The sequence below is a fragment of the Solea senegalensis genome, linkage group LG12 (genome assembly GCF_019176455.1).
Source record: "Solea senegalensis isolate Sse05_10M linkage group LG12, IFAPA_SoseM_1, whole genome shotgun sequence".
NCBI classification, from domain to species: Eukaryota; Metazoa; Chordata; class Actinopteri; order Pleuronectiformes; family Soleidae; genus Solea; species Solea senegalensis.
The window spans coordinates 22,640,797-22,659,047 of NC_058032.1; the positions used below are offsets into that span (position 1 = coordinate 22,640,797).

Sequence of the window (18,251 nt, forward strand, 5' to 3'; positions counted from 1 at the left end):
AGTGGGAAATCCAATAAAATACACAATCAGTTAAGTTAGTATTCATATATGTTGTATGATTTAAGTGCAGTTTTCCTTTCAGCGCGACGTCACTTCTGCTCCTGCCAACTGGGTTGTGAGAGTCTAGCAAAACAACCGTATCATCTTTCCCAGTGACCTCACCGCTGCAGCGTCTTTGAAGTAGATGTACTACATCTTCACTGTGTGCTTTCTTTGCAGGGTCAATTTGACATGAAGGAGAAAAGAAGAACCTCGAGGCCTTGGCTTCTTGAATGCAGCTGAGTTTGACTTTGTTCACAAGCAAAGCTTTCTCCTGTAACGGCATGTATTCAGCTCCAGCTGAACCGTGCGGGGCTCTTATTCTGTGCATCAGTTATTCTTTTTTTTTTAGATATATTCATCAGGGAATCCGACAGATTTGTTTCTTGTTCTTAAATTTTATGCTCGCTATAGCAAGTGGAATAAGCGCCCAGTGCTTATTGAAATCAAACATACTTTTTTGTTGATATGCTAATGTAATCATTGTCTGCACTAACTTGTTATATATTAGACATAATATAAGAAATGTCTACTTAATGTGCACTTGCTCAGTTGATGTATTGGCATGTTAACCGCTATTATTACTGCATGAAGTAAAGGCTGATAGATTAGCATTTAAAGGTTTTAAAGGTGTTAGAAGGTTAACGTTATTACGCTGGGGTTAATGAATGTGTGTATTAAATCAGTCATTCTCAAACACTGGGTCGCTATCCACAGATGGGTCACAAGAGAAGATTTTTTTTATACATTTACAAGATATTTTTTCTGTTTTTTACTGAAGATCTATATCTGTTGTAGGGTACTTTTCAAAAGGGCACCCTAGGTGTTACAGAAATGCTAGTAAATTGAGTCAGTGACGTTATATTGTGCACATTATTTGTTTTATGCTCTTTTTTTGTCGTGTATTTTACTGAAGTCAGTCCCAATATACTGTATATCATCCTACAGTTGTCAAGGTGTAAACAAAGAGTGCAGGAATGTGTAGGAATGTGGAATATGTGGTACATTTTGTGGGAATCCATCTGTCGGAGGATTACCAAAGTCACCCTCTGGGATCTATGGATGTCATATTTAACCAGGGCTCTCATTGAATATAAAGGGTTTCTGCTATCGCACAGAAATGGCTCTGTTGAATATTCTTTATTTGAGCCTGCAGTAGATCAAAGCAGTGTAGGTGTAACTGGTGCAGTTGGGTTTAAAGTCAGGAGGGGGAGGGAGCGTTGAGCTTGTATATTACAGTGTGGGAGCGTTCGGTGTATTAATGATTATGGCTTTGTGTGTTCTCACTCCGTGTGAGTGTTATTTGTGGCTTAGAAGCCTCCTTGTTTGCTTCCAAGGACTCCTTTTATTCCGTTTCATGGTTTTTGTGATTTTGGACAAATGTGTATACAAAAAAAAAAACACGACTTCCAACTGTCTTTTGAGGCAGGATATGCTATTGATGAGGAGCAAAGCTGGGATGTAGACAAGTGAATCAGGTGACAACATCCTGGTGCAGCAGGTGGATGAATTGTTTGGTCACATAAAGGAGACGGGCAGGTAAATAAAACATGCAGGCAAACAGACAGGGCCTGTGTCTAGAATCTAGATGAATATACCACTAACGGAGGGAGATGAAGATGAGAGTGATGCAGCCGGTCCCTGTAGATGAGATTACCCAGCTGCAGTCGTTACCGTAAATGTAGCTTTTCCTTTTTTCATAGGAACCCGAAGCTGCTTATGGTGTTATGGTGTTTCTGCCGCGCTTTATTTGTATAAATAAAACTGACTGAGTGCCGTTTGTCATGTTTAAACCCCCTGAAGCTTTAAACGTAATCTTAAGTGACTCAAGAATCCAGGACTTTTTTATATTTATTGAATGACTGTTGGTTACTGTCAAACACAACATAAAGTTATTAAACTTTTCAGAGTTGTGTTTGTGACCAACTGTGGAAATATTTCACCTTCAATTTATGGGTCAGACCATTGGAGGGATTGTCATGAAATTTGGCACATTATTCTATTTCTCTCATTTTCATGATTATTTCTTTTAATTTTTCTATCCATGTAGAGCTGAACAATTTTATTAACAATTAGCGAATTGCGAAAGCTGCAATTTAATTCTATTTAGTTCTGTTTACGTTTGCTCATATTATATTTTTAACGTAAATGTTTGAAACAATTCATTTCATTCATTTGTCATCCTTGAATTAGAGCTGGGGTGTCAAACATACGGCCCGAGGGCCAGAACTGGCCCATGAATTTGTGAAAATTTCTAATGATAATGTGAAATAGTGTATTTTTCAGTTCCAGATACATGTGACTGAACATTTTGTGCCTTCGTAGATCCTCTGTGATCTGTGAGAAGTTGTTGAAATTGCACTTATTTTCCTCGAGACATTTCAGCTTCATAATATGTTTTGTAAAAAAAAAAAGAAGATACTTTATTAAATTCAAAACAATTTGCTATGCTATTGTTTTACTGGTCCGGCCCACTGGAGCTCAAATTGCTCCGTTTTACACCCCTGAGTTAGAGTGTAGTATCTCATGTGGTAATGCTCCATCTAGTTTTAAATCTATAACCTATTAAATATTAAACTGGAAACAAAGTTTAGTTGGAAGTTTAGAGATGTTGGCACTGTTAATTTGCACATGATCATCATGGCGACTGTGAATCAGACCGCGAGTGAAGAAGAAACCTATTATTCACAGAGGATTTACGCCTGACACATGTGAACAGGGTTTAAGGGAAAGATGAATAACCCGTCACTTTATACACACAGGTCTGCATATGAATGATAAAGAGGGAGGTTGTTGTTCACATTATGACAAACACGGGGTGATATAATCTGCGTGCCATACGTTCACATGCAGGAGAATCTCTGGAGGTCCCAAGTGAGAATCAGAACATTCACCCATTCACTGCTGACATTAACCAGAGATTATACTTGCGAGCCAGCAGGAGAATCTCCAGAGGGACAGTCGTGCTCACACACACATGCTGCCCCTCTGGTGAGTCTTTGGGGATCAGGGTTTATCTGGAAAGAGCTGCAGAGTGTTGGACTATTAAGTTGCGCTTCAGCTTGACACAGCACGGTTTGGAAAAGTAAACCCGAAACTGGCTTTTGTTGTGAAAGCTGGACGGCTGAAACTAATTGGGTACAGTGGAGTAAAAGTAGAGTAAAATACATAAAATTGCAAATAGGGCCTGTATGTGGTGCGAATGGAAAAACATTCTATAATATTCTGATATCACATTTTTAATGTTGAAACACCTTTAAAGCCCATACATCCTGTTTCCCTTCTGTGCCACTCTTATGTTGCCTGCTTCAAAAGAGAAGTAAGGTTTAAAAAAATAGTTATTTTTATTATTGATTAATCTGTTGATTATGGTTTGGTTCAGTGTAAAAGGTAAAAGAAAAGTGTATAATATTGATTACCTCAAAATGACGTTGACATTTAAAAAGCTAACCTTTTTATTTATCAAAAAAAAAAAAAGACGAAATATTGACTATTAGAAAATGGCAATTAATATAGTAGTGGATTAGTAATTGTCGTTTCAGCCGTACACAAAATGAGAGAGCACTGGAACGGTCGGCCTCGTATTCCTGCAGGCTTTAAAGTCTGCTCCCGCAATCGTACGACCTGTTGATCAAATGTATTATTTTCACTTTGACTCTAACGCAGGCGTGATGGAGGGACATTGTTGCACCAAACAAGTCAGACATTCATTAAACCCCAGCGCTGCTGGTTTCACATTACAAATACAATTACAGTGAAATGAAAAGGCACCTCAGGGTTTGGTGGATTGAGACGATGCTGTTCACATTACAGATGATAAAGCATGATGTAGCATGATGGTGAAATCAATGAAAAGAGATTTTTCAGTTTGTAGTTTCACGGCCATAAGTTTTTCTTTACAGTCCAGTTTCTACAATTCTTGTTTTTTCCACTGATAACCATTTCATCATGTCATGACTGTATGTGACTCTGTTCTCTGTGCTTCCTTCTTATCTCGCTACTTCCTCCCGCTGATTGTCTGCCCATTAATCTGGATTGTTGCGGCCGATGCTACGGGAGTCGCGGTCTAAAAGATGAACATCGCATTATTTCTGTGGTTTTGAGCAATTTGTTTTCACGGAGGTGAACGAGCATCGCGGAGGCTCCGGTCTGTGATTAAATCAAGACAGGAAGAGGAAAGAAAAGGAAAGTCTGTAACCGTGACCCTCAAACGGATGCTGATGCTTTGTTGGATTCGTACAAATGGAGAACTTGTAGTATTTCAAAAAAATATCTTCATAAATCACCGTCGGGCTGTCAGAGTTCACACAAAGTTGCTTTTGTTGTTTTTAATTTGATTTATCTTCTGAGGGGGTCGGTCTCTAAAAGTCTTTACAGTCATGATTGTTCCTTTTGAGAAGAACAAATTTAGTTCTTCACAGTACGTGATTACCGGAACATCAACAATAAGAATAATATGCTCGTAGCGTCATAATGGATGTGATTTAGTGCAGTACTTGAGCTTAAAGTTCTATTTGGAGCTGATGGCGTGAATTGAAGCCGATTGTAAGGGAAGTATTTGGCGTTTGTCCAGCCTCTATCAGCGGGAGGTTCATGGAAGTGCTTGACTGAGACAGAGCCTTGAGCAATAACTGAGAAATGTACAGGCTGCACCCAAATGTTACGCACTAAAGGAGGCAGTGATTCAATCCACAATAAGATCAGACGTGGATTTTAATATCATGTGCTTTAGTGCTGTCTTCAAAAGCGTGCCTAAAATGTTGTTTCTGTTGTTTAAAATGAATGTGACATTACATTTGCCTTCATTATGTAGTCTATTCCCGGCTGGATTATTATATTACATTTCAGCTTCAGGGTAGCACAGAGCAGGGGGTGTGCCAGACAAACACCTTCACTCCTGTATGTGAACACATCTCACGTAGGAACAAGATTCTGAAGGTCTCGGTCGGGGTTAGAAGCCAGCAGAGCACGAGGGGCCGTCTGTGTACTTCAGCCACGGCCCCGCACATTTGAACTCTGACCTTTGGTCTTTCCCCAGACACAGAGGAGACCGGTGTCTGCGTTGGCCCCAGACAGGAGCTGCTCTGTTAGGGAGGTCAACTCTTTCTTCTCCCTTTTTTCCTCTGTTTTCTAGTCTTAGTGAATCACAGCAGTGTTGAACCCTAACATCTGCAAACTTTCCTTTCCTAGATGTTTTTGTTCTAAATCTAAAGTAGAGATTTTCCCTCAAGACTAAGTGAAATTGAATTTCAGTGTGAAACGTAAGAGAACAATCAGAAAGAACAAATTTCCCTATTGTTAGACGGTCTCAGATCTCTGACCCACAATCAATAACAATCATGATTTATAACAATTTAAAAGAGGAAAAAAGTGTCTTAATCTCTCGTCCTTAATCTGAATGGGCAATACAGCCTAATCTGGCCCCCAGACCAGCTTCATCCAACGTCGTGTGACTGAAAGTGACTACCAAAAAAATAAAATAAAAGGCAGCGTTATGAATCTGTGGTACCTTAGGCGCACACACGGGATGATGTCAAATAGAGGTTGAGTTACTGCAAGTGCAGACCTCGCGTTTCAGAAGCCTTGAGGTTACTTAAGCTCAAAAAGTGATTGTGTGGCACGCATGACTCCAGAAAGCTCTTTTTCTTGCTCTGTTTTCATTTTGGATGTTTTTCAAGGACATTTACATTTTCTTCTTCTTCTTTTTTTTTTTGCATTTAAAAAATGTGAATTTGTACATTCTACAAATAAGGATACGTTTAGATAGAATTAAGTACGGTCTGCTGATAAAAGTCAGTGACAGGCATAAGGCCCTTCTCTTCCTTTTATCATGCTCACTATGGCTGCACAGGGAGGAAAGAGTTACACTGCTGCGTCTCCAGCTGCAGGTGAAGTGGCTTTTATTGGGGGCTTTGCCTCAAAACTGCTGCTCGCGACGACTCAAAATGACACGAGGCGACAACGGCCCCAAATGGTAACCGTTGAACAAAGTGCTGAAGCTCTGCTCTCGAGCTCCGTAAGAAGCTTCATAAAGCTGAGGCAGCTGCAGATTCAGCTGATGTTTGTGAACTCTGTCACATTGTTACTCTTAAACAAACACATGCAGCTGCTTATTTGCTTATCGTTTGTATTATTTTGTGCGGGGGGACATGAATGGCAGCTTGTGGTTAAGTTTATAGCTCGTGTGAGAACGCAGAGTACGCTGTCGCTGGACATGTCTTGCTGCTTGTTGTATACGTGGGGATTATGATGTTTGTTCTGGCCCTCGTCGATGTTTGTCATGGGTGAAGCGGCAGATTAGGATGCTTCGTGTCCTCTTTCATGGAGAGTCCACTCTCCACCTGTCCAGCTGTTGTAAGGTGCTTTTTGCCTTATTTGTTTTTAAGTGTTTTTTTTTCCCTCAGCAATATCCAGAGGCTTTCTTTGTCCCCAGCAAGGACCAGATGGGCCCTTTAAAGAAAAAAAAAAACAAAAAAAAAGGGATATATATGCACAAATGATTACTTTCTCTGCATTTCTAACAAAAATAAATAAAATAAAATAAGAATTTGTGCCACTCGGCTGTCCTCCGTCTGTCTGCAGGTGTAGCTGCCGCCCCCGTCCACCCCACCTGCAAAGATGGTGGCGTTGTCGCTGAAAATCTGCGTTCGCCAGTGCAACGTTGTAAAGACGATGCAGTTCGAGCCCTCGACAGCCGTTTACGATGCCTGTCGGATCATCAGAGAGCGAGTCCCGGAGGCTCAGACTGGACAAGGTGAGAGTGACTGTGGAACTGCAGGATGGGATGCAAAGGGAAAACAAATAGTGGAGTGACAGCCATCGGATTGATGTAGCTGGGGTTGGAGCTGGATCTGTGACTGATCACTGAGAATGTGACTTTATTTGTTCCGGCTAAAAACCAGAGCTGCTGATCAGAATGTGACCGTTTTGCTAAGTCATGCTTATCATTGCTTGTCACGACACATGCTTTCTTTTCTGTCTTTTATAACATGTTATATTGTTTGATAAAGTAGTGCCAAGATCAGACTACAGAGTATTTTTCTTTGGGAAAATTCTTGGCCGGACGAGCCCTCAGCATTCCGATTTACTAACATCACAAAAGCACCGTGTAAAACGTGTCACCTCTGTGAGGTATGGTGAAATATATATCATTCTTTAGGGCAGGATTATTATGCATTATGATATTCTGTAGTCTGGTCTTTCCTCATGGAACATCTTTCACCACAGTAGTGTCTGTATCTGTGACGCTTGTCCTCACTCCTCCAGCTTCCGACTACGGTCTGTTTCTGTCCGATGAAGACCCAAGAAAAGGCATCTGGCTGGAGTCTGGAAGGACACTGGACTACTACATGCTCCGTAATGGGGTAAATACACATTCAAATGTGCCGTGAATGAAAGACCGTTGCCATGGAGAGATGTGTGGCAAAGGTTAAACACTTGAAGAATAACACCGAGACACTGTGACCAAAAACCCTGGAGAGAGATATGTGTAAAGCTTCATCAACAGAACACACAGTTACCTTGAAAACCCTTGAAAGACATTTATGAATTATATTGACCTGGATGAAGTCATTAGCAGCACTTACAGGAGCTTCTTATATGCACACACACACGCATACACATACTTCAAATGTGTATACATTCAAATCACGTGACCAGATGTTGCATAAACTTTAACGCCCGAGTCCAGCTGTGCTTATTGCGAAGTGTTTACTGGCGGGTATTACCGTCTATTTTTGTTAATTACACGCTTTTATGGTGGCGGAGGAAGTCAAATTCTCACCCAATATTACAGTTGTAGATGTTTATTAATCCGCCAAAGACAATTAAAACCCAAGCGGCTCCGGAAGCGGCCGTGGACAAACGTGGCGTCCAGTATCATTCACATGCAAATCTCACGGGTGCACAAAACCAGCACAACGGAGTGAGGAAATGAGAAAAAAAAAAAAAGGGGGCAGGATAAAATTGGATGGGAAGAAAACGGGAACATCAAAGGGAGCGTTTTACAAGTGTGTTTAAAGAAGGGCTCTGTTCAGCTGTAGATCCTCTGCCTGCTTGTTTTTCGAGTCGTGATTCCTGCTGCTGAAGCCCCGACTCCGGTTCCTCGTGTACCCGGGAGGCCTTTCCCTCTCTCTAAAGCTCTGCTTTTGGTTTTGCAGCTCCCAAATGGTTTCTCCTCTTAAACTCCACCAAAGGCATGCCAGGTAGAAGGCGTGACCGTGACCAATTATTCTGAACCAAATCTCTCCTCATTGTTGTGATTGGTAGAGAGCAGCGGGTTGTGAGAGGCAGCCGTTAAATGAGGTTTTCTGGCCTATATTCTCACTTTGGACCAGGACACTCTCCGCGTCTCTCTCTCTCTCTTTCTCCCCTACTGAATATATGCGTGTGAGACTTTTTTCCAGGGATTAATCAAATGTTCCCTTATACAAAGTCTATATTTTTCTTTATTTTTTTTTTAATGCATTCCTTCTTTACTGACCCTTTCCCTCTCATTTCTGTTTGTTTGTGAGCAGGATATCCTTGAATACAAGAAGAAGCAGAGGCCACAGAAAATCAAAATGTTGGATGGGGCCGTGAAAACCATCATGGTGGATGATTCCAAAACAGTGGGAGAGCTTCTTGTGACTATATGCAGTAGAATAGGTGCATGGTTTATCTTCATCTTTGTCATTGCCAACACACGTCAAACACAAGTGTTGCTGCATGAAGGACACGTGGGTGTTAATACTCTGTGCGACTCCAGGTATCACCAACTACGAAGAGTACTCGGTCATCCAGGAGTTGGTGGAGGAGAAGAAGGACGATGGGATGGGCACGCTGAAGAAGGACAGGACGCTGCTGCGAGACGAGAGGAAGATGGAGAAGCTGAAAGCCAAACTGCACACGGACGATGAACGTGCGTTACAGCAGCATCACATTTGACTTCATGGTTGTAGCCGACAGTAGTCGAGGCTTTTAGAATAACCCCGCTGGCTTGATAAGGATGGGTTGTTGAAACATATAATCCTCTTTAGATGAAGGGCTCATTCTGTGGCAGTGAATGCGAAACCATTCATAACCTGATGTTTGTATAACAACAACTGCTGTTGTGTGTCGACAGTGAACTGGCTGGACCACAGCAGAACATTCAGGGAGCAGGGGGTGGAAGAGAGCGAGACACTTTTACTCAGACGCAAGTTCTTCTACTCGGACCAGAACGTGGACTCGCGGGACCCGGTCCAACTCAATCTGCTTTACGTACAGGTCTGACCCTCGTTGACTCGTAGAACCTCCTCCTTATTCCCTGTCGAGGCAGACTGGTGCCATTTTGTGCCTTAAACTAGATCAGATATTATTATATATTGACACTGTAGCCTGAGGTGTGTCTCTGGCCAAAGCTTTTACAGAGTTTTACAATCTTGATTTTAGTCCACTTTCTTGTTTCTGTTCATTTTAAGTGGGTTTTTTTTCTCTTTCAGGCTCGAGATGACATCTTGAACGGTTCTCACCCTGTATCGTTTGACAAGGCCTGTGAGTTTGGAGGCATTCAGGCCCAGATCCAGTTTGGACCTCACATAGAGCACAAGCACAAACCTGGGTTTCTGGAGTACGTGTCTTGTCTCTTTAGTCCAGGTTTATTTGAAAACACGAGGCATATACCTCTATACGCCTCTTCAACCTCTAAGGTTGCAGAAAAAGTCAAAGGTCATCTTTTGAATTAATCTCCTGCTTCGTTTCGCTCTTAGTTTGAAGGAGTTTCTACCCAAAGAATACATCAAGCAGAGAGGAGCTGAGAAGAAGATATTCCAGGTATATTGTTCTTTTGATTCATTGTTAGTTTGTGTTGATGTGGAAGCTGTGCAGTTGTTCACTCACTGTGTGCAATGTTTGTGTAACTGTGTCTGCAGGACCACAAAAACTGTGGAGAGATGACAGAGATAGAAGCGAAAGTGAAGTATGTCAAGCTCGCGAGGTCTTTGCGGACGTACGGCGTCTCCTTTTTTCTGGTCAAAGTAAGTGGAAAAATCTTGCATTTAAAAAACCCATAATAGAGAATCACTGTAAAATGTTATTCAAAGAAAAGGAAAAGATTATTCACCCTCAGAGTGGGGGGGAAAAAAAGAAGAAGCCTGAAGGTACTTTTCTCTTAAAATTCTTTTTATAATTTCAAAACAAGGAAGCAGCTTTTGGACTTAGTCGGACTGCAGTCGGAGCCTTTTATCTCCAAAGTGTGAAATCTGTTCTCTGAAGTCGCTGCTCACCGGATAAAGGAGGTTGAGTGCAAAACTCAGCAGGAGGGGAAAATATTTGTATCAGAAGCTTCACCAAAAACCAAGAGTCACTGTTTCTATTATACGCATGATAAAAAATGCCTTACTGCAAAACCAAAAGAGTCACTGAAAGAAAGATGGATAGATAATAAAGCCTTAACAAAACAATGTGTGGTTTTATTTTGTATTTGTATCTTCACATAGAAAAAAAATATACATATTGAGAAGTCTAAAAACCCTCTAGGGGCATTTTACAGAAACTACACAAGTAAATAAATAAAATCTTTAGGCACAGACAGTCACGCACCAAAATCAAACAGTCATATGTCTCTTGTTAAGTGCAATTTTCCAGATAAAACTACAAGATAACAATTTATAACAATTTATTTAAAGCCTAATTTGTAAGCACAGAAGTGAGTTCGCAGTCCTTTTTAAAATGCTGTGAAGACAAATTGCAAAAGTGCACAGGCAGACTTTGAATGCGACAGTCTGTTTGTAGCTGAATCCACATGTGATGAAAGGAAGAGGAAAGTGATTTTACTTAATGAACTGTGTAGAAATGAAAAGACAGTTCACTTGATAAACACTGAGGGCAGCATAATGATCAAACGGTGCCTAAAGGGAAGCACTTCTTTGTCCACAACTTATTGTTCTCTGTGTTAGACTATATATTGGCTCTGGGTAGACTGAGACTGGTGCAAACAATTTAACAATTACTGTATGGATAAACCATTGGATGATGGGATTTACCTTTGATACCATCATCCATGGCGATTTTTGTGGTTATGCTCCTAATATGAGGTTTCTAAATTAAGGTTCCATCAATCGTTACACCCAAAAATGGTGATGTATCAGATATATTTGATTCCAGTTCCAATTTTGAAAAACTGGAGAATCAGTAAAGTGCTCGTATCTTCAGAATATTCCTTACTGCTGTCTTGTTGCACAAATGTTGTCATGACTGCAGTCGAAAGGATTCCTTTGTTGGTTTATAAAATTCGAATTTGAATAAGTTATAATGATCTCACCTTTGACAAGGCAATTTCGTCCCGTCACAAATTCTCGTGACCAAAGAAACTGTCCTGCGCCCAGAAGACGTCCATTTTCCGCCGTACGTCTCTCACAGCTCTTGTTTCACTGACTCACTCATTTGCGGTGACATCACCTCGTCCACAGGAAACCCTTTGCCCTCCTGGATGGAAACCAAATGTTGCCTGCGCAGATTATTTCAGAGCAAGTGGGAGTGAAGGGACGGGAATGAGGGCGAAGTGGTGGACGACTCGCAGACAGACCTGAGACACTGAGTCTCCTAAATTAATTCCACTGCCTGTGGTGCTGACTGACAGGAACTATTTGCTGATTTCCAGTTTCTAGTATCTGTGGAGCTGCTCTATGACATTAGTGACAGATATTATTTTTTCTTTCCTTATTACACATTTCTTGACAAGAGGGGCGTCCACATCATGAAGTAGTGGAACCTTCCCTGTCTGCTCCTATAAATTGCTCTTAGTTTTTCTGAGTTTAGTGCTGAGCTTTTTGCAGAAAATAAGATCATTACTTCTGTCAAGGAGGTTGTGTTTTTGCCTGCATTTGTCCGTTTGTTTGTGATTAGCATATCTGTAAAAAGTAAAGGACAGATTTTGAGGTTATGGCTCAGAAAAGGAAGCCATGTGATTTTAATGAAATAACTTAAGTGGTGATCGGGATTCAGTTTCAGGATTTAAAATGATTTAAAACAGTTTTGTTAATAATTAAAAATCTTGGTGTTGCTTGAGATCTGTATTGACACTGGGTAACTGCGCGGACTTGATGGAGGTTTATGATCTCTGAGTGCTTTCTCTGGTTTTTGGTATCGGCTAGAAATAAAGGAGAACGTCCCATTACATTTTGCCCGGCAGTTCTTACTTTCATCACCACCACAGGATAAGAGCAGTCGTGCAGTCTATGAAATACAAGTTCTTCATTAAATTACAGCTCATCCTGTTAAGTCACTCCTAATTTCCTTTACTCTTGTACCCTGTTAAGCCTATAACACCCAAACGGTTCCGCTCTTTAGCCTCAGGTCTGAGTTCTCCCCAATCAGTTTGACTTCTTATCTACGCGGCGCCTTTATCATTCCCGTGATCCTCCGGCGTAACCGCGTGGAGCAGAAACATCTCAAAAATATGTATGGAAAAAGAAAAAAAGCTCAGCCTATAGTTCTAACCCATAAACCTCTGGAGGCCCTCGAGAGTTTACAGGCCTTCCAGGACTTTTTACACAACTCACCTCTTTGCCCTCACGTCACGGCTCATTGCGCTCTGTCCATCTGCTCCACAACTGCTGCTGCTCCGGAAACATTTGCTCAGGCCACGCAAGGGGAAGACGAAAGGAATGGGCTGTGTGTCAGAGAGCAGCTGGAGCATGGAGACGTTTGAGTAAAACCAGGGGAGGATGAGAGTTGTTGACAGCCAGCTAAAGGCACGATTAAGACGTCACGTTTTAATTACATACCGAGAAGAAAAAAAGTTTTCCTTTTTTCCTTCCTGGCCGATCACTGTGGCAGCAACTTTACATGTACATGCTGTGAAATGAGTGAATCTGTAACGTGTTCTCGGTGGTTCCAGAAATACCCTCGGCTGGCAGAGGAGCGTGAAATGTAAAGGACATTAATTCTCACTGAGTGCTTTGCTGATGGGAATAAAAGTGACGTTTTAAATGACTTGTTTGGAGGTTTAGTGTCTTTGTGGTTGATCATAACTTTCAATTTACTGCCCATAGTTATATAGTGCTTTTCTAGTCATACTGGCCACAACACAAGTGCTTTACACTACAGTTCTTACCCATTCACATGCTGTGAGCAAATTGGGGTTAATTGTCTCGCCCTGGCATGTAGACCAGCGTACCCGGGGATCGAACCCTCAGACAATTATAAAGCTTCCAATGGATCACATTAGATCCAAACTCAGTATTCGACAGGAAATAACTGACTGTAATGGTCCATTGCTTAAGAAAAAGTGACGCCGAATGGTGAACAGCGGACTCCTTCACTTAGCCCTCCCCTTTTCAAACGCGTCAGGTAACTGTGGTGGCCTTTGCACACCAGAAAGGCTGCGTTTGTTTATGTTTCGTTAGCTTCACTAGAAATGCATGCTGGCTGATAACATGGCGGAACAAAAAGGCTTTCTCCTCAAACTAATATAAAAGATTTATCTTAAGACTACGAAAACCAAACCGCTTTCCCCGATACGCCTCATGTTGTGGGGACCTACATCTGTGACACAGAGACATTATGGTGACATCGCCGTCCACGTGGGAACAGAAATTAAGTTATAATGACTCTCTGGGATGTTAATGGTCTCTGTCATGTCCTCTGAAGTCAACTATGTGTTTGTTTTTTTCTTCTTTTAGGAGAAGATGAAGAGTAAGAACAAGCTGGTGCCAAGGCTCCTTGGCATCACCAAGGAGTCTGTGATGAGAGTGGAAGAGAAGACCAAAGATGTGGTTCAGGAGTGGCCGCTGACCACCGTGAAGAGGTGGGCAGCGTCACCCAAGAGCTTCACCCTGGTAAGACGCGTCACGCATGTGTTCCTATTTCACTTCATAAGTCGTAAATACGTTGGACAGTCTAGCAGTGAAGCCCCGCAGTCGTCTAATTCAATTAGCACATGCTCTGTTTGGTGCTGTTAATTAAGCGAGAGTGCTCTTCACAGTGTACAGTTTGATTTGCCGACCATGTGGTGAAACAGTTGTAAATATTTTTCTGGTAAGCACATTTTGATCAGTCGGAAGGTGGCGGGGGTCATTTTGACGTTTATTATTTATTATAAAGGTATAGATTATTGATGGTTGCATAGTGTGGATGAGTTGGAGTAAGGAGGTAGGAGGTTGTGTCATTTTTTTCATTTGTATACGGGGTACAGTATACTGTGCATGGTTGTAGCTGGAAAACATTGCAGTGAATGTTGTAAAAGTCTGACTGTCTGTGTGCCCCAGCACTTCACTGTCGTCCAGCACTGTATGTATTGTTCATCTGAATCCAACAGGCTCCATGGATTCACTATAACCCTCCGAGTAAATCCTCATGCGGTTTATAGCACAATGTTTGCAGGTACTACTTTTCTCACAGTCCAGTATGAAGTGTATGATTAAGATGGAACTGTCTGTCTGTCTGTCTGTCTGTCTGTCTGTCTGTCTCTGTGTGTGTAGGACTTTGGGGAGTACCAGGAGAGCTACTATTCGGTGCAAACCACTGAAGGGGAGCAGATCTCGCAGCTCATTGCTGGTTACATTGATATCATCCTCAAAAAGGTGAGCCATTTATCTCCGTGTTTAGTTCTGATGAGTCGTAACTAGGCAGAAATCTGATGGACTCCGGTTGTGCGTCATACAGATGTAGTTAAATTACAAGAAGCATCCAGGTCATGTCTATACTGTGAGAACAGCAGCTGACCTTTTAATAATGAGTCAATAATGATTAACTATCACCTTCAGTGACATTAAAACTTGTAAAAGACTTTTCAGTTTTTCAATAGGTAAAATAAAAATATACAGTCAATACACTGGTGGCAATGCAACTTAAATAAAATAAATAAACACCGACGTCTTGCACTCTGCTGGTTTAGTTCATATTATTGTCATATGACATTTCACTTCTAATGATATGATATGTCCTTAGCCCAAAGATAGTTCTGTGTGAAGACGAAACCAATATCCTCTCCTCCCTGCAACCAAATTTATTTTAAATGTTTACGACTGACACCAACATTATTTATACTTAGCAATGACGAAGCATCTCAGAAATCCCTCTTAGTTTCTTTGGAAATAATTTTTTTTTTCTTCTCCTCTCCTGCAGAAGCAAAGCAAAGACCGTTTTGGATTAGAAGGGGACGAGGAGTCGACCATGCTTGAGGAATCCGTGTCCCCAAAAAAGTATGAAAAGTAGTATCACTAATGTTATTGTTGTAGTTTATTTCACTCTGTGAAGAGCGGGTCACCGTCACAGATAATGGGCTCTTTGCTCAACAGCCACTTTGACACGTTTTAGCAGGAAAAATCCAGATGTTAATGAGCTCATTATTATTGAGGGCTGTGTTCAGATCGTGTGAGTCAGGACAGTGTGGCAGTGAACCCGCATTCACCCTGAAACCAAGGAAGCTCAATGGAACTCAGGATGCTTCATTAATTTGATGATTAACACTTGTGATTTTCCCCAACAGCCTGTTGTCATCTTTGTATTGAAAAATCTAGGAAAAATAAATAAGCTTCTTTATGCCGGGGAAACATGAACTGTGTGGCCCTAAAGAATAATCCCATCCCATTCATTCCTTGTGACTGACCGTGCTACAATCCAATAACATTGGCAGCATGATAATGACTGGAGCAGAAGAAAAACACAGTTATTGCAATCATAATATCAGTCTGGGTCCTGGTTCAATTTCCTCTTCACTCCTGCCCTTCACTACTGCTCACACATTCATCTTCCAGGACCTCATTTCATCACACGAGCACTTCCTTAGCTGGATTTTATCCTGAGAGATAATCATTTTGTGAGGAAATTTTGCCGCAATGGACAAGGGAAAGGCTCTATCGGAACATTTCCTGTGTATGAGTTCATTTATTTATCCGCAGCGTGCAAGTGAAGCCCCCTGTTTCCCGTATAGCCTCCACTGATATTGCATTCTCTCTTTTACCTTATAGTATTCTCTGAAATTGTCATTGTTTTCTCCACTTTTAGTTTTATCTCGTCTTGTGTGAAGGCAAAAAGTCTTTGATACTCTAAACACATAGCAAACTAAACCCTGGAAGGTTTTATCCGAGGAGAAAACACACACGTCGCTTAGTTTTGTATTCCAGAAGTACACAGAGGGAAGACTCAGCAGTGTCTGGCTGCTTTGTTAGTGGCCCATTGTCACATATTCACACAACCACAGTTCGCTTGGCGTTAAATGTCTCTTGTAAACACAGACTCACAGACGCCCTGTTATGTTTGTCTTTACTATGCAGTAGAGATGGTCATTTCAAGCCAAAATACTATTCAAATATTGAATTGTATTATTTGTCGAATATTAAAATATTCCAAACTCCATTGCGTGAGACGATGCCTGACATCTGAACAGTGAGGCATCATCGCAGATTCTGGCGAGCAGCGTGCCAGGTCTGATACATCTAGTTAGTAAGCCAGGTCCAGATGCCTAGGGCCTTGGTATCCAGGGAGGGAACCTTGAAAGGCGCCTAGTTTGTGTCTCATCTTACGTTATGGCTGTTAATATTCATTTATATTGAACACCAGGTCTGTTTATAAGAATATGTGAGTGATTAAACTTAAAGTTGGCTAAATGTTACAACTTTCTCTCACATATAGTTGTTGCACAGCTTCAAGTTGCATTCAAGAAATCTCTTAAATTTCATCACCACAGATTACATACTGGCTGCTGTTATTGGAGTGGAAAGATTTGTTTTTATTAATGTAATCATTGGTAAAACATTACTTTTGTATCTTTTTAATATACTGAATTACAAAAAGCCACAGAAACTGATCGACTTTTTATAATGAAGAGAAAACTCAAATACTCATCCCCATCTTTACCATGTTTTTGGCTCCTGCTTTGTTGTTGTCATACAGCTGTGTATTTTTATTATATTCTCTTTGTAAGAGTTGTCCCAGTGTTTTTTACATTAGACCTCATCAAAACTATTGTCTACACCGTATGTCATATACCGTAAGACAGTATGATGTTTTACACGTCAGGTGATTCAACTGCTACATCCAGTATTAACTGTGCGCTGGTGAACCTGCAGGTCCACCATCCTCCAGCAGCAGTTTAACCGCATGGGCCAGGTGGAGCATGGCTCAGTGGCGCTGCCGGGTGTGATCCGCTCTGGCTCCATTGGCACAGAGTCGCTCAGCATGGGCTCAATGCCACCTGCGCAGCAGCAGATCACAATGGGTCAGATGCACCGTGGGCACATGCCACCACTGGTAATTACGGCAGGAAGCAGTTGATTTCTCGTCTTGTGGCTCCTATGCTAAAGATGATGGTATATTTGCTAAGTTTGTTAAAAGAAACATTCAAGGCTCTCCGCTCTGTTCATGTTCCTGTGTGTGTAGAGCTCAGCACAACAGGCTCTGATGGGAACCATTAACACCAGTATGCAAGCTGTGCAGAAAGCCCAGATTGACCTGGGAGAGGTTGACAACCTGCCACCCCTGGGACAGGACATGGTAACGTACATTGCACATGCACACTTCAATTTATTTCCATCACATCTCCTCATGATATCCCCCATAAGAAGATGAAATCATTGTGATGGTGATGGTGATGTGGTTCGCTTCTCTCTGTGTACCCAGGCGTCCAAGGTCTGGATCCAGAACAAGATGGATGAATCGAAACACGAGATCCACTCCCAGGTTGATGCCATCACTGCAGGAACAGCCTCTGTGGTCAACCTCACAGCTGGTCAGTGGCACTACAATCTCAGAGAACACAAAACATGCTCTCCTATAGTTTCCCATAGAGTTGATACACTTCCCTTTCTTGCAAGGTTAACAAATCCTGAATCTAGATCCATGTCCAAAATCTCTAGGGTCATAACCTACATCCTCCGATTTGAGTTTAGATTTGAGTTCTACTTTCCACAAACGCATAGACAAACAAATGCAGGTAAAAACTAATGACCGAGGTGGTAATAAATGATCCCATTAGACTCTATGACTCGCCTGTAGTTCTCTTTATAAATGTGTGAATTGTCAAATTTGCCTACTAGTTGGTTTTCCAGTTTATCTGCAATTTACACTGATAATAATTTATCACTGGTTTATTTTCCTGTTTATTTTCCTGTTTATTCTCCAATGCTCTGATTATGCAAAGCCTCTAATCTTTGTTGGTTATTAGTCATTTTGCATGAGTCAGTCCCTGGGGGGGGAAAAAAAGTTACATTTTACAGAGTTTGTTTTCTCGACTTCTCAAAGGCAATTTC

General features: G+C 41.4%; 1 protein-coding gene across 1 annotated transcript in view; it reads left to right on the forward strand.

Annotated features, from left to right (window-relative positions):
• Positions 1-18,251, forward strand: part of LOC122778829 (talin-2-like) — a 133,714-nt gene that overhangs the window by 23,419 nt on the left and 92,044 nt on the right. The window contains exons 3-16 of the mRNA XM_044040931.1: positions 6,622-6,793; positions 7,306-7,403; positions 8,556-8,685; positions 8,786-8,938; positions 9,143-9,285; positions 9,501-9,628; positions 9,768-9,831; positions 9,930-10,034; positions 13,683-13,838; positions 14,481-14,582; positions 15,127-15,203; positions 17,073-17,253; positions 17,383-17,496; positions 17,623-17,731. Of these exons, the coding sequence (XP_043896866.1) occupies positions 6,658-6,793; positions 7,306-7,403; positions 8,556-8,685; positions 8,786-8,938; positions 9,143-9,285; positions 9,501-9,628; positions 9,768-9,831; positions 9,930-10,034; positions 13,683-13,838; positions 14,481-14,582; positions 15,127-15,203; positions 17,073-17,253; positions 17,383-17,496; positions 17,623-17,731 (1,696 nt within the window). The 5' untranslated portion in view covers positions 6,622-6,657. The remainder of the gene's footprint in view (positions 1-6,621; positions 6,794-7,305; positions 7,404-8,555; positions 8,686-8,785; positions 8,939-9,142; positions 9,286-9,500; positions 9,629-9,767; positions 9,832-9,929; positions 10,035-13,682; positions 13,839-14,480; positions 14,583-15,126; positions 15,204-17,072; positions 17,254-17,382; positions 17,497-17,622; positions 17,732-18,251) is intronic.